Source organism: Triticum aestivum, chromosome 2A, assembly GCF_018294505.1.
Source record: "Triticum aestivum cultivar Chinese Spring chromosome 2A, IWGSC CS RefSeq v2.1, whole genome shotgun sequence".
In the NCBI taxonomy this organism is placed as follows: Eukaryota; Viridiplantae; Streptophyta; class Magnoliopsida; order Poales; family Poaceae; genus Triticum; species Triticum aestivum.
The window spans coordinates 759,292,302-759,307,135 of record NC_057797.1 but is presented as its reverse complement, the minus strand read 5'-3'; the positions used below and the strand labels follow the sequence as shown (position 1 = coordinate 759,307,135).

At 45.6% G+C, this 14,834-nt stretch overlaps 2 protein-coding genes across 2 annotated transcripts; both read left to right on the top strand.

Annotated features, from left to right (window-relative positions):
- Positions 1–9,588: 9,588 nt before the first annotated feature.
- On the top strand, positions 9,589–9,965 carry LOC123186525 (geraniol 8-hydroxylase). The gene has a single exon (XM_044598278.1). It carries the CDS (start codon positions 9,589–9,591, stop codon positions 9,961–9,963), a length of 375 nt encoding a protein of 124 aa, XP_044454213.1. The 3' UTR covers positions 9,964–9,965.
- LOC123186524 (geraniol 8-hydroxylase) lies at positions 9,965–12,154 on the top strand. The gene is made up of 2 exons (XM_044598277.1): positions 9,965–10,485; positions 11,443–12,154. Exons 1-2 carry the CDS (start codon positions 9,979–9,981, stop codon positions 12,046–12,048), a joined length of 1,113 nt encoding a protein of 370 aa, XP_044454212.1. The 5' UTR covers positions 9,965–9,978; the 3' UTR covers positions 12,049–12,154.
- Positions 12,155–14,834: the final 2,680 nt, after the last annotated feature.

The following is a 14,834-nucleotide window of genomic DNA, read 5'->3' as shown; positions in this document are numbered from 1 at the left end:
ATGTTTTATGGTCATGCTCCGATGGTGAATGGTTTATTCTTAATGAATCTTGAGCGTAATGCTACACATATTCATAGTGTGAATACCAAAAGATGTAAGGTTGATAATGATAGTCCCACATACTTGTGGCACTGCCGCCTTGGTCATATAGGTGTCAAACGCATGAAGAAGCTCCATGCAGATGGACTTTTAGAGTCTCTTGATTACGAATCATTTGACACGTGCGAACCATGCCTCATGGGTAAAATGACCAAGACTCCGTTCTCAGGAACAATGGAGTGAGCAACCAACTTATTGGAAATCATATATACTGATGTGTGCGGTCCAATGAGTGTTGAGGCTCGCGGTGGCTATCGTTATGTTCTCACCCTCACTGATGACTTGAGTAGATATGGGTATGTCTACTTAATGAAACACAAGTCTGAGACCTTTGAAAAGTTCAAGGAATTTCAGAGTGAGGTTGAGAATCAACGTGATAGGAAAATCAAGTTCTTGCGATCAGATCGTGGGGGAGAATACTTGAGTCACGAATTTGGCACACACTTAAGAAAATGTGGAATAGTTTCACAAGTAACGCCGCCTGGAACACCTCAGCGTAATGGTGTGTCCGAACGTCGTAATCGCACTCTATTAGATATGGTGCGATCTATGATGTCTCTTACTGATTTACCGCTATCATTTTGGGGCTATGCTTTAGAGACTGCCGCATTCACTTTAAATAGGGCTCCGTCGAAATCCGTTGAGATGACACCGTATGAATTATGGTTTGGGAAGAAACCTAAGCTGTCGTTTCTAAAAGTTTGGGGATGCGATGCTTATGTCAAGAAACTTCAACCTGAAAAGCTCGAACCCAAATCGGAAAAATGCGTCTTCATAGGATACCCTAAAGAAACTATTGGGTATACCTTCTACCTCAGATCCGAAGGCAAGATCTTTGTTGCCAAGAATGGGTCCTTTCTAGAGAAAGAGTTTCACTTGAAAGAAATAAGTGGGAGGAAGGTAGAACTTGATGAAGTATTACCTCTTGAATCGGTAAGTGGCGCAGCTCAAGAAAATGTTCCTGAGGTGCCTGCACCGACTAGAGGGGAAGTTGATGATGATGATCATGAAACTTCAGATCAAGTTGCTACTGAACTTCATAGGTCCACAAGGACACGTTCCGCACCAGAGTGGTACGGCAACCCTGTCTTGGAAATCATGTTGTTAGACAACGGTGAACCTTCGAACTATGAAGAAGTGATGGCGGGCCCGGATTCTGACAAATGGCTGGAAGCCATGAAATCCGAGATAGGATCCATGTATGAAAACGAAGTATGGACTTTGACTGACTTGCCCGTTGGTCGGCGAGACATAGAAAATAAATGGATCTTTAAGAAGAAGACAGACGCGGATGGTAATGTGACCATCTATAAAGCTCGGCTTGTTGCTAAGGGTTATCGACAAGTTCAAGGGGTTGACTACGATGAGACTTTCTCACCCGTAGCGAAGCTGAAGTCCGTCTGAATCATGTTAGCAATTGCCGCATTCTATGATTATGAGATATGGCAAATGGACGTCAAAACGGCATTCCTTAATGGTTTCCTTAAGGAAGAATTGTATATGATGCAGCCGGAAGGTTTTGTCGATCCTAAGAATGCTGACAAGGTTTGCAAGCTCAAACGCTCGATTTATGGGCTGGTGCAAGCATCTCGGAGTTGGAACATTCGTTTGATGAGATGATCAAAGCGTTTGGGTTTATGCAGACTTATGGAGAAGGCTGCATTTACAAGAAAATGAGTGGGAGCTCTATAGCATTTCTCATATTGTATGTGGATGACATACTGTTGATGGGAAATGATATAGAATTCTTGGAAAGCATAAAGGCCTAGTTGAACAAGTGTTTTTCAATGAAGGACCTTGGAGAAGCTGCTTATATATTAGGCATCAAGATCTATAGAGATAGATCGAGACGCCTCATTGGTCTTTCATAGAGTACGTACCTTGACAAGATATTGAAGAAGTTCAAAATGGATCAGTCAATGAAGGGGTTCTTGCCTGTATTGCAAGGTACGAGATTGAGCACGGCTCAATGCCCGACCACGGCAGAAGACAGAGAAAAGATGAGTGTCGTCCCCTATGCCTCGGCCATAGGGTCTATCATGTATGCTATGTTGTGTACCATACCTGATGTAAACCTTGCTGTGAGTTTGGTAGGAAGGTACCAAAGTAATCCCGGCATATGGAACACTGGACAACGGTCAAGAATATCCTGAAGTACCTGAAAAGGACTAAGGAAATGTTTCTCGTTTATGGAGGTGACGAAGAGCTCGTCGTAAAGGGTTACGTCGATGCTAGCTTCGACACAGATCTGGATGACTCTAAGTCACAAATCGGATATGTGTATATTTTGAATGGTGGGGCAGTAAGCTGGTGCAGTTGCAAGCAAAGCGTTGTGGTGGGATCTACATGTGAAGCGGAGTACATGGCAGCCTCGGAGGCAGCACAAGAAGCAGTCTGGGTGAAGGAGTTCATTACCGACCTAGGAGTCATACCCAATGCGTCGGGCCCCATGACTCTCTTCTGTGACAACACTGGAGCTATTGCCCTTGCCAAGCAGCCCAGGTTTCACAGGAAGACCAGGCATATCAAGCGTCGCTTCAACTCCATTCGTGAAAGTGTTCAAAATGGAGACATAGAGATTTGTAAAGTACATACGGACCTGAATGTAGCAGATGCGTTGACTAAACCTCTCCCTAGAGCAAAACATGATCAACACCAGAACTGCATGGGTGTTCGATTCATCACAATGTAACTAGAATATTGACTCTAGTGCCAGTGGGAGACTGTTGGAAATATGCCCTAGAGGCAATAATAAAATGTTTATTATTATATTTCTTTGTTCATGATAATTGTCTATTGTTCATGCTATAATTGCGTTATCCGGAAATCGTAATACATGTGTGAATACATAGACCACAACACGTCCCTAGTAAGCCTCTAGTTGACTAGCTCGTTGATCAAAGGATAGTCATGGTTTTCTGACTAAGGACATTAGATGTCATTGATAACGGGATCACATCATTAGGAGAATGATGTGATGAACAAGACCCAATCCTAAGCTTAGCTCAAAGATCGTGTAGTTCGTTTGCTGTAGCTTTTCTGAATGTCAAGTATCATTTCCTTAGACCATGAGATTTTGCAACTCCCGGATATCGTAGGAGTGCCTTGGGTGTGCCAAACGTCACAACGTAACTGGGTGACTATAAAGGTACATTACAGGTATCTCCAAAAGTGTCTGTTGGGTTGGCACGGATCGAGACTGGGATTTGTCACTCCGTATGACGGATAGGTATCTCTGGGCCCACTCGGTAATGCATCATCATAATGAGCTCAATGTGATCAAGTGGTTGATCACGGGATCATGCATTACGGTACGAGTAAAGTGACTTGCCGGTAACGAGACTGAACAAGGTATTGGGATACCGACGATCGAGTCTCGGACAAGTAACGTATCGATTAACAAAGGGAATTGTATACGGATTGATTGAATCCTCGACATCATGGTTCATCCGATGAGATCATCGTGGAGCTTGTGGGAGCCAACATGGGTATCCAGATCCCGCTGTTGGTTATTGACCGGAGAGGCTTCTCGGTCATGTCTGCATGTCTCCCGAACCCGTAGGGTCTACACACTTAAGGTTCGGTGATGCTAGGGTTGTAGAGATATTAGCACACGGTAACCCGAAAGTTGTTCGGAGTCCCGGATGAGATCCCGGACGTCACGAGGAGTTCCGGAATGGTCCGGAGGTAAAGATTCATATATAGGAAGTCCAGTTTCGGCCATCGGGAAGGTTTCGGGGGTCACCGGTATTGTACCGGGACCACCAGAAGGGTCCCGGGGGTCCACCGGGTGGGGCCACCTATCCCGGAGGGCCCCATGGGCTGAAGTGGGAGGGGAACCAGCCCCTAGTGGGCTGGTGCGCCCCCTTGGGCCTCCCCCTGCGCCTAGTGTTGGAAACCCTAGGGGTGGGGGCGCCACCCTTGCCTTGGGGGGCAAAGCACCCCCTTTGGCCGCCGCCCCCCCTAGGAGATTGGATCTCCTAGGGTCGCCCCCCCCCCCTAGGCACCCTATATATAGTGGGGGGAGGGAGGGCTACGCACCCAAGCCCCTGGCCTCTCCCTCTCCCTCCCGTGACACTCCTCCGTCTCCCAGCGCTTGGCGAAGCCCTGCCGAGATCACCGTTGCTTCCACCACCACGCCGTCGTGCTGCTGGATCTTCATCAACCTCTCATTTCCCCTTTCTGGATCAAGAAGGAGGAGACGTCTCCCAACCGTACGTGTGTTGAACGCGGAGGTGCCGTCCGTGCGGCACTAGGTCATCGGTGATTTGAATCACGTCGAGTACGACTCCATCAACCCCGTTCTCTTGAACGCTTCCGCTCGTGATCTACAAGGGTATGTAGATGCACTCCTCTCTCCCTCGTTGCTAGATGACTCCATAGATTGATCTTGGTGATGCGTAGAAAATTTTAAAATTCTGCTACGTTCCCCAACAGATAGTTAGCGCCCACTATGGGGCCAGCGCATGGTGGTGTTGTGTTCTTGGAGGGAGCCCTCCTAGGGATCGAGAAGCTCGTGATTGGACGGATTAAGAAGAGCCGGCGTGGAAGGGTTGAAAATGGTATGTACGAGATTTGAGATCAAAACGAGAGTTAGGGTTGTGCGTGTGTGCCACCGCCACGACCTGCAATCCGCTCAGACCGAGAGGAGATTGATTTCAACATCGACAATGGCGGCAACCATCACCGCATTGAGCTAAAACAATTCTTCCACCGCCGCAAGCCTTTGTTCTTCCGCGATCCCGTCTGGATGCCTTTTCCGATACTCTACCACATGGGGAATCCATCACGGAGGCCATATTCATCAACCTTGTTTCCTCCATGATGATGTGTGAGTAGTTTCCACTGGACCTACGGGTCCATAGTAGTAGATAGATGGCTCTTTCTTTCTTTCTTTCTTTCTTTCTTTTGATCTTCAATAAAATGATCTCATCTGAGATCAATCCAATGTAAACTTTTGCGGTGTGTTTGTTGGGATCCGATGAAATATGAGTTTATGATCAGACTATTCATTGTAAGTATTTGAGTCTTCTCTAAGATTAATCTATGTGTGATTTTATAGCCTTCTATTTCTCTTCGATCTATCTATCTATCTATTTTGGCCAATTAGATCAATTTATCTTGAGTGGGAGAGGCGCTTGGTAGTAGGTTCAATCTGCGGTGTCCTTACTCTATGACAGCGGGAGTTGCAAGGCAAATATTTGTATTGTTGCTACAATGTTAAAACGACGGGGTTCGAACATATTGTTTGATCTTACTTTGTCTACATTATGTCATCATGCTTCAAGCATTACTTTGTTTGTTACGCACTTAATACTTTGAGATGCATGCTAGATAGCGGTCTTGGGGTGGAGTAATAGTAGTAGATGCAGATGGATGTTGGTCTACTTGTATCGGATGTAATGCCTATGTATTAATCATGCCATGAAGAATCGTCATGACTGTGTGCTATTCTATCAATTGCCCAACAGTAATTTGTTTACTCAACGTTGGTATGTGTATGAGAGACATGCCTCTAGTGAATGTTATAGCCCCCGGATCCACTCACTTTGTATTTACTAAAACCCTAAAAAATAGTTGCTTTATTTATTTACTTTTATTTCCTTTCTTATTTTATCTATCTATCACTATCGGATTTAATCCTTGCAATTGACGAGTACAAGGGGATTGGCAACCCTCTTGCCCTTATTGGGTGCATGTATTTGCTGTGTTTGTGTGAGTGCAGGTACCGCTTACTTTGTTTGTGTGGTGTCTCCTATTGGTTCAATAAACCTTGGTTCTTAACTGAGGGAAATACCATATGCTACTATACTACATCATCCTTCTCTTCAGGAAAATCTCAACGCCTGCCACAAGTACCAGAAAAATTTCGGGCGTCATTCCCAGGGTGGCTTCACCAAACAAATACAGGTTCCTTCACACAAATTTACCATTTACTTGTCTTACTTTCCTTTGCTATTTTCTTTTATTTGCCTTCTCTTTTTCATCTCCCTCTACTTCTCTAAAAAAATACCAAAAATACCTTGTGTGCTATCTTTGCTTGAATTGCTATCATGTCTACTCAAGAAAATATGGATGTAATCGATACTGGCAAGCATACCGAGAGAGTCGTTTGATGCACCCATCTCAAGAAGTCCTGTAGTGTCCTCTCATTTGGAGCTCTGAGATATTCTTCTCCAAAGATCTGAATCTCAGACTTCACAAATTTCTTCCAACTATGTATGAAACTGCTCTTTGTCATTCCAATCCAATTATCAATAGAATTAGTTGGACAACCATATGCATGCATGCCACAGCCGCCAGGGCCGGCCTGGGGGTATGGCGGAGGGGCAATGGCCCAGGGACCAGGCTGGGAGGGGGCCCATGATTAGGATACATATCTTATACAGCCCAGCAAAACATACATAAGAAAAAAACTATACAAGAGAAACGAAAGGACATGGGCTAGACCCATAGCTAGGTGCCCTAGGTAGTGATCGCGAAGCGTCACGCCAGCCACACGGCCGCTCGCTTCGCTGCTGTGCAACAAATCAATCTAAGATCTGGTCTTGTGCCTTCGTCCCTCGTCGGTTCGTCTTCGTGACTTCATCCTCTCGTCGACCGCCGTTGGTTGTCGTCGCTGCGCGCGCTGCTCAGCCATCCGGCATCCGGCAAGGCGGCAATACAGTACGTATCCATCCATGTATCATATTCCTGTTCCATCCCCTGATTCCATCCAAAGCTAAACTTCAGCAGTTTCTTTGATTCTTTAGTACGTATTCAACTATTCATCCCTGATCCATCCTAATTTTCTGTCATGCTGTGTACTCCCTCCGTTTCAAATTTGGACTAGAACCACGACGAGTAATTTGGAACGGAGGGAGTACATGTCTAGGGTTTCAATCATCTGATGTATAGATTTCTAATTCTTTGTATTCTATTTTCTTCATTATTTTAGGACATTAGCCTGCCATCTTGCCTAAGAAAAAGCATTTGTGGGGTGCTGAAAAAAGAAGAAAAAAGAAAGAAAGTGATATGAGATACAAGGGCCCATGTCGTTGAGTTCGCCTAGGGCCTCCCAAAACACAGGGCCGGCCCTGACCGCCGCTACAACCTTCTTCAAAACACATAAGACCTTGTCGGGTACACCTTCATTTCTTCTATGCACAATGTACGAGAAATGATCGCCCACAACATGAGCAATGCGCAAGAATAAATCCTTGACATTGGGATGAAAGTTTTATGCCCGAACACTGAATTCTCTCCAAAATAGTCCTTCATAAACTTTTCATGACCGGCTTGCCTGTGTCAACAGAGTATGATATTCCTAGGCACTGACCCTCCCCACCCCCGCATTGGCTTATTGTTTGACATCGTGTCTACACATAAAAGCAAGCCCCATATCAAGTTTGTCATTCTCATATGACAACGAGTCATCGAAAAACAAGCCAACCTGAGAATTTATTTGCAATGCAGGCACACATAATCTCAACGACAATTCTTCGAAACATTGAAAAAATTGGACGAGTAAATTCATGGAATACCTTGTGGGCGAGAGTAAGAGATGTCTAGTCGGGGGGAGGTCCGGCGAGGCGGCCAGGGTGGCACGGCGAGGCAGACCAGACAGTTGGGCAAGGTGCGCCAGGCACCAAGCTGTTGGCGGTGGTGACGTGGGTTGCTATCGGGTTCTCGGCTCGCCGGCTGGCATGGAGGTGATGTGATATATTAGCAGTTGCCCCTCCCTACTTTTAGGGAAATGTTGATGAGAAGAGCCATCTTCTCCAAGATGGTTGGGTGGTTTGGTTGTTGATGCGATTTAACAAAAATGTATTTACATGGACCCATTGGATATGAGAAAAAGTACCTAAATCCGCCGGGAGAGGAGGGGGGAGGGGGTGAAGTGGGATGCGGCTATGGTTTCGGCCGAAGGCGCGGATAGGGTCATTTTATATGGGGTTGGTGAGCCAGCGTGGGCCAGATCCGAGGGGCGGTACTGAGCGTTTGGATCGATTGTGGAGAAGCCGGTTGGGTGGCATTTTTCGGCCATACACTGACCGGATAGCCGGTCCGGGTGTCCGGGGCATCCGGTTCTAGATATTCTTAACTTATGGTGGAGAGTAAAGGCCAAGGACGTATTGAACCCATGGGCATATGAACTCATTTAAAAGAAATACATTTTAAACATGTTTTAAAATGTCAAAACATTCAAAAAAGATATTCACGCATACATCTCCGTAACATGTGTGCGCGGCACAAAGTTTAGTGAAAACAATCTCTTTTGGTTTTGCCTCCGTAAAAAAGACAAATTTTAGTGATTCTAAATATCGTTTCAAGACATATTTATTTTGTGTTTTTGGCATAGGCCAAGGAAAAGGCTGCTTTTCGACGGAACTTCCTGCGTGTACGTCGAATGTGAAGATGTATCCGTGAGACTTTTGTCAAAAAATAAAATAAATTTGCAAAAAAGTTTCTAAAGTAGCTTCATATGCCTATGGTTCATCCATTGCACTTCTCAAGGAAGAAGGCGGAAAAGACTTTGCGTGCGTGCGTGCGTGCATCACAAATTCAACGCAAGAGCGCCGGCTTGCACTTACACCACCAGCTGCAGCTGGAGCCGGTGCGAGGTGTGAACCGCCGGAATGGTCAAAGTGGGCGACCGCTCTACAGGCTGCGCAGCACAGGAGTCCCATGCAGATCCAGATGCAGCTGACTTGCATCCCATATTTTATTCGCAGCTAATGCAACTTCATTTGGCCACGGCAGGTAGTCGGCAGCACCACAGAATTAACAATTCATTTTTATGCTTGCCGACGTCTTTGAGCAGATACCTACGGATGGATCGAGCTCGCAAGATCCAAAGACCAAACAAGGAGGCAGTGGCACGTGATATCCAGAGGTCCAAGGATAATGTTGTTTTTTTCTCTATCCCGTACGTTATGGTCATATATTCTATTCCAAAGACCAAACAATTCTTGATCCAAATGTGAACTTTGCCACGCTCCAGCCAAAATTTTCCAGCCGCCAGCAACGGCGTTGCAGTAATCCTATCTGGTGGATCATCGAGTGATCTCATCTGATGGCGGCTTTCCAAACGAAAACAAGGAGGCACCAAGAAAGAGTAAATCCTTTCCGTTGTCATGCTACACTTGAAAGAAAAAGAAAGTACCTTGGATAAGGTGGTACGTATAGTATATGTCATGCATGATGTCTGTGACTCTGTGGTTCAAAAAAAAAAACTGCTACTCCCTTGGTTCCAAAAAATTGTGTCGTGGTTTTAGTTCAGAGGAAGAAGATGTTGTGCTCGTTTTCCATCCTGCTTTGACGTTAGGCATCACCAACCAACCTCCTCGCCCACGCGATGCAGGTTTTCCTCGATGCTAAATCCCATCTAGATTTGGTCTTCATTCCTCGGACTATACTACCACGACGGAGCAGCATAAATAGCGTTGCGTGACTGGCTAGCTAGCAGCTTTATCAGAGACCTAGCAGCACAAGGAAAAGGAAGCAATAATGGTGGCCGTGGCGGTGCTTGTTCCCTGGCTAGCATGGCTCCTCGTCTCCTTGCTCTCCCTCTACCTCCTCAACCTCCTCAACCACGCGCGCTCCGGCCTCCCGCCGGGGCCGCGCCCGCTGCCGCTCATCGGCAGCCTCCACCTCCTCGGCGACAGGCCACACCGCTCCCTGGCCCGCCTGGCCAGGACCCACGGCGCCCCGCTCATGTCCCTCCGCCTCGGCGCGGTCACCACGGTGGTCGCCTCCTCTCCCGCCATGGCCCGTGAGTTCCTGCAGCGGCACGACGCCACGTTCGCCACCCGGTCCGTTCCCGACGCCACCGGCATGCACGCGGCGGGCTCCGTCCCCTGGCTGCCCCCGGCGCCGCGGTAGCGCGCGCTCCGCAAGATGATGGCCACGGAGCTCTTCGCGCCGCACCGTCTCGACGCGCTCCACCACCTCCGGATCGAGAAGGTGGGCGAGCTCATGGACCACGTCGCGCTGCTGGCGCGCGACGGCAAGCCGGTGAACGTGGGGCGCGTGGCCTTCACGACCAGCCTGAACCTGCTCTCCCGCACCATCTTCTCCCACGACCTCACGAGCCTCGACGACGACAGCCGCTCCGGGGAGTTCCAGGAGGTGGTGACGGCCATCATGGAGGCCGTGGGGACCCCCAACCTGTCGGACTTCTTCCCGGTGCTCGCGCCGGCCGACCTCCAGGGCACGCGCCGGCGGCTGGCGAAGCTGTTCGCGCGGCTGCACGTGGTGTTCGACGCCGAGGTGGACCAGAGGCTGCGTGCCCGCGACGCCGGCCAGCCCAGGAAGAACGACTTCCTGGACGTGCTGCTCGACGTGGCGGCGCGTGAGGATGGCAAGGACCTGCTCGACCGCCAGACGCTACGCTCACTTTTCACGGTAACTACATTTTGTGTGTGTGTTTTGCAACTGCAGTGGCGTATTTAAAATTAAAAGCCATGATATACCTTTCCTTTTTAATGTTAGTATCGAGATATCTAAAAACTTTGCTTTGGTACATCACCTAGAAAAGTTTACAGATTTTTCTTTGAACATCAGTACAGACACAAGCGCTCATATACACATGTATACACTCATCCCTATGAACGCACACACTACCCCTATGAACACCTTTGAAAGACTGAGCCGGCATATCATTTTAAAATTTAAAAAGTCACCGTAGGCACCTCGTCATGGACTGGGGATACCACAATCCCTCTAACTATCCAACCACAGGTTGGTTGATTATGATGTAGATTAAAGGTAGAGATTAGAAGTTACCCCTTTTAGTCGAAAAGGCATGCTAATATGTTGATAGGCTTTTTAAGTAACTTTAAGATTCATGTATGGGGGGGGGGGGGGGGTACGCGCCACAAATTTCATATCCTAATATCTATTGATAGTAATAGATTTTCAAGCTTGCTACAGAAAACATGAACGATGTTAAATTCAAAAGCTCAAGTACATATGTTTTTCTTATATAAGGATAGAATCATCTAAAACTCAAGTACATATGTTTTTCTTTCTTTCAACCTGGTCTTATTGTATTTTGCTGCATTTCAAATTCCCACCATAGCCCTTACATGCCGCACTTCATCCAGCGTGGAAGAATATAAGTCCACGAACAGTGGCTTCTTCTACTATAATGCAATAGAAAGAATATCAAATCTAACGTTCAAAATAAGCGAATTATTTCTCATATAATTCATCCATACAGTATCTATGTGCACTTCAAAACAATTTTTTTTGTTATATAGCACACTTAGCAAACTATCCATTGTACATTATGTGATGCTTGTTTAGAGTATCTAAATAGCTACATTTGACAGACTATATTGATGTGACTTTGCATGTTAGGATTTGTTTGCCGCCGGCAGTGACACAAGCTCTAGCACAGTGGAATGGGCAATGACCGAGCTTCTCCAAAATCCATCATCATTAGCTAAGGCTTGCAATGAGCTTGAACAAGTTATCGGCCCAAGAAGAAACATTGAAGAAGCTGACATTGTTCGGTTGCCCTATATTCAAGCTATCATAAAAGAGACTTTTCGACTCCATCCTCCTGCTCCACTCTTGTTGCCACGCCAACCTGAGGCAACACTGAAAATAGCAGGCTACACAATACCGAAAGGTTCACGCGTTTTCATAAACGTATGGGCGATAGGTCGAGATAAAGATGTATGGGATGAACCTGAGAAATTTATGCCGGAAAGGTTCCTGGGTTCCACAATTGACTTTAGAGGTGCGGATTTTGAGCTCCTTCCATTTGGTGCCGGACGTCGGATCTGCCCTGGGATGACATTGGCAACTAGGATGGTGCATTTGATCCTCGCTTCGTTGTTACATCAGTTTAAGTGGGGTCTCCCTGCTGAGCTGGAAAGGGATGGGATTGACATGGAAGATAAGTTTGGCCTCACACTTACTAAGGTCGTTCCCCTTTGTATTGTAGCAACACCAGTTTGAATTGACGAAAAAAATATAATTTGTATGAGTGCTTTAGGTGTTGCTATGTAATAACTCAAATTTGTCATGCATGGAATTTATACCTTTATTTATGTGACAATGATAATCAATCTTTGAGAAAACTCGACTTTCTAGCGATTCACAAGCTGAACAATGTTTTGTTATTGAAATGTTGTTCCTACAAAAATATTCATACATGCCATTCTAGCCACCCAAATTAGTTTTGAGGTTTGTGCAAAACCGCAATTGCAAAAAATCCACGTATGACAAATACAAAGATATTCATACATGTCATTCTAGCCACCCAACTTAACTTCAGGTTTGTGCAAAACCTTGGTTGCACAAAAATCCACATATAACAAATACAACATATTTGTCACACACGGTGGATGGTGGACGGTTTGTATTAGATACTAAAAATGGTTAACTTAATTTGGCAATATTACTTTTACACCTTAAGCACCTTTTTGGAAGAATAATAACAGCAATCGGAGGAAGGCAACACAATTTCTATATTTTTCACATTTGGGATGTTTATATCGCTCAAAGATTCTAAAATTTCACACTTCATAATTTGTCACCGTGAGAATGATAATTTCCAGCTATCAAAAGTATTTTGTTGTCTGAATATTTCGCATTCAAATCTCTTGCACATCCCAGAGTTCATATTCTAGCATAATCCAAATATTCCAACATTTCAATCCTTGCGTACCTTTATTATTCGTTATTTGTCACCAAGAATATCAATAAGCCCAAATTTCAAAAATTTTATGGTCATATCACAAACTTAAAATCCCACAGTGGCAAACTAAAATCATTGGAAGTCAACTTTTGGGTAACGACCATATGAACAAAATTTCCGCATTTTCATGTGCACAGAACAAGCAAAGCACATTGGAGATCTAACATGGCTGGAACAAATTTCAGATATTTGACTTAGAAAATAAATGAACAATCAAATTTCAGTTCTACATCATAATGAACTAAGCGGCAACTTAGACTATAGCATATTGGGATAGTGATACTGGCTTCAAGATAATGATAAACTAGGCGGTCTAGTAGACTATAGTGTGTTTGGATGGGATGGTGATGTCAAGATAATAATAATAAATTAAGCCATCAACTAGGCTATAATACTGCTTTGGATGGTGACAGACAGGATACGCAATACTAAATGTGTTTGGAGTACATAACTAGATATGTTTTCGTCTCTGTACATGTATACTTAAATATTGGTGCATCATATACAGATGAACGAAGCTCCCCTGACTTACTGTTGGATGTTATTGGGTCACTGACATGTGGATTCTATAATACGTCACTTCATACATGTATGCTTAAATATTGATGCATCATGTACAGATGGACAAAGCTCCCCTGACATACGGTAGGGTGCCATTGAAGCACTGCCATGTGGACTCTGCAATACGTCAGGGGATCCTTGTCTTTACAGATGCACCAGCTGCCATGGACCTAGATATGCATGGTTGGTACAGATGCAGAGGCTACAATGCGGGTATTTCCCCGCCATTCTTTATTCCGTTGGTTTTGGCCTATCAGGCTAGGCTAAATTTTGTGTTTTGACTTTTTTTTGAAACTTATTTGAGATTTGACCCTAGTTTGATTTTTTTTGAGATATGACCCTTTTGCTACCGTCAGAGACCATGGCGGTAGGGTATAACAGCCTACCGCCAAGGTCCCTGGCGGTAAGGTTGCATGCCCTACCGTCAAAAAACTCCTAAGTATTGAACACAGTACGTGCTCGTGCCTAACGCCAAGCACCTTGGCGGTAGGGTATGCAGGCTACCACCAGCTCGGTTGGCGGTAGCGATGTTTCCTACCGCCACCATGGCGGTAGGCTGTTACCGCCAAGGACTCTCGCGGTAGCAAAAGGGTCAGATCTTGAATTTTTTTCAAACTAGGGTCAAATCTTGAATAGGTTTCAGAAAAGGGTCAAAACACGAAATTTTGTCACTAGGCTACCACTGAAGCTGAAGGCTTGTTGATTCGTACTGCTAAGGTTAGGTATTGTCTCCGACAAGTATTTCCGGATGGACGGAATACTATTTATTTTTTCATGCAAAAAATAAAAATTAAAAGATAGTACTAAACTTTTTTTTCCAAATAAGGTCTATTGATCAAACATATCATGTTCCCTTGTTCGCGGCGGTGGTAAAGTTTCCTAGTTCCCATTTCCTGACAGCGCGGCGACGCATCTTCCTTGTCCCTATAAGGAGACGATTTGCAGATTGGCGTGGTAACATGTGCATTGGTTTTTTCTCTCAATGTTGGGACCGTAAGCTGCTGACGGTCTCTACAGGGCGCAAATTCGGTGTGTTTTATCCTCCACACTGGATGTTTCCTGAGGGCGTGTTCCGGTGATTCAATTTCCCCACTTGGTGCAAGCATTTGATTTTTTTTCAAAACTATGATATATAATATAGAATTTTCGAGAACTATAGCATGTAATGAAAAAAAACCAAAACTAATAGCCCGTCGGCTAGGTGTTGGCCGAAGTAGCACTTTTCGGTCGCAGCTCGACCGAAATGGGCTTTTCGCCCCGCGGTTGACCGAAGACACGCTAGCTGGGCCGCGTATGGCCGAAAATAGTAGCTTCGGCCAGGGGCCGACCGAAGTGGGCCTTTTCGGCCAGGCAACGGCCGAAGTACTTTTCGGCCACGCATCGGCCGAAAAGTGTCAGATAAGGCACCGCGCGGCGTCTCCTTCCTCTCGCCTGTGCGCCTCTGTTTCTTCTTTCTCTCTCTCGTTTCTTCTCTGTACCTCAC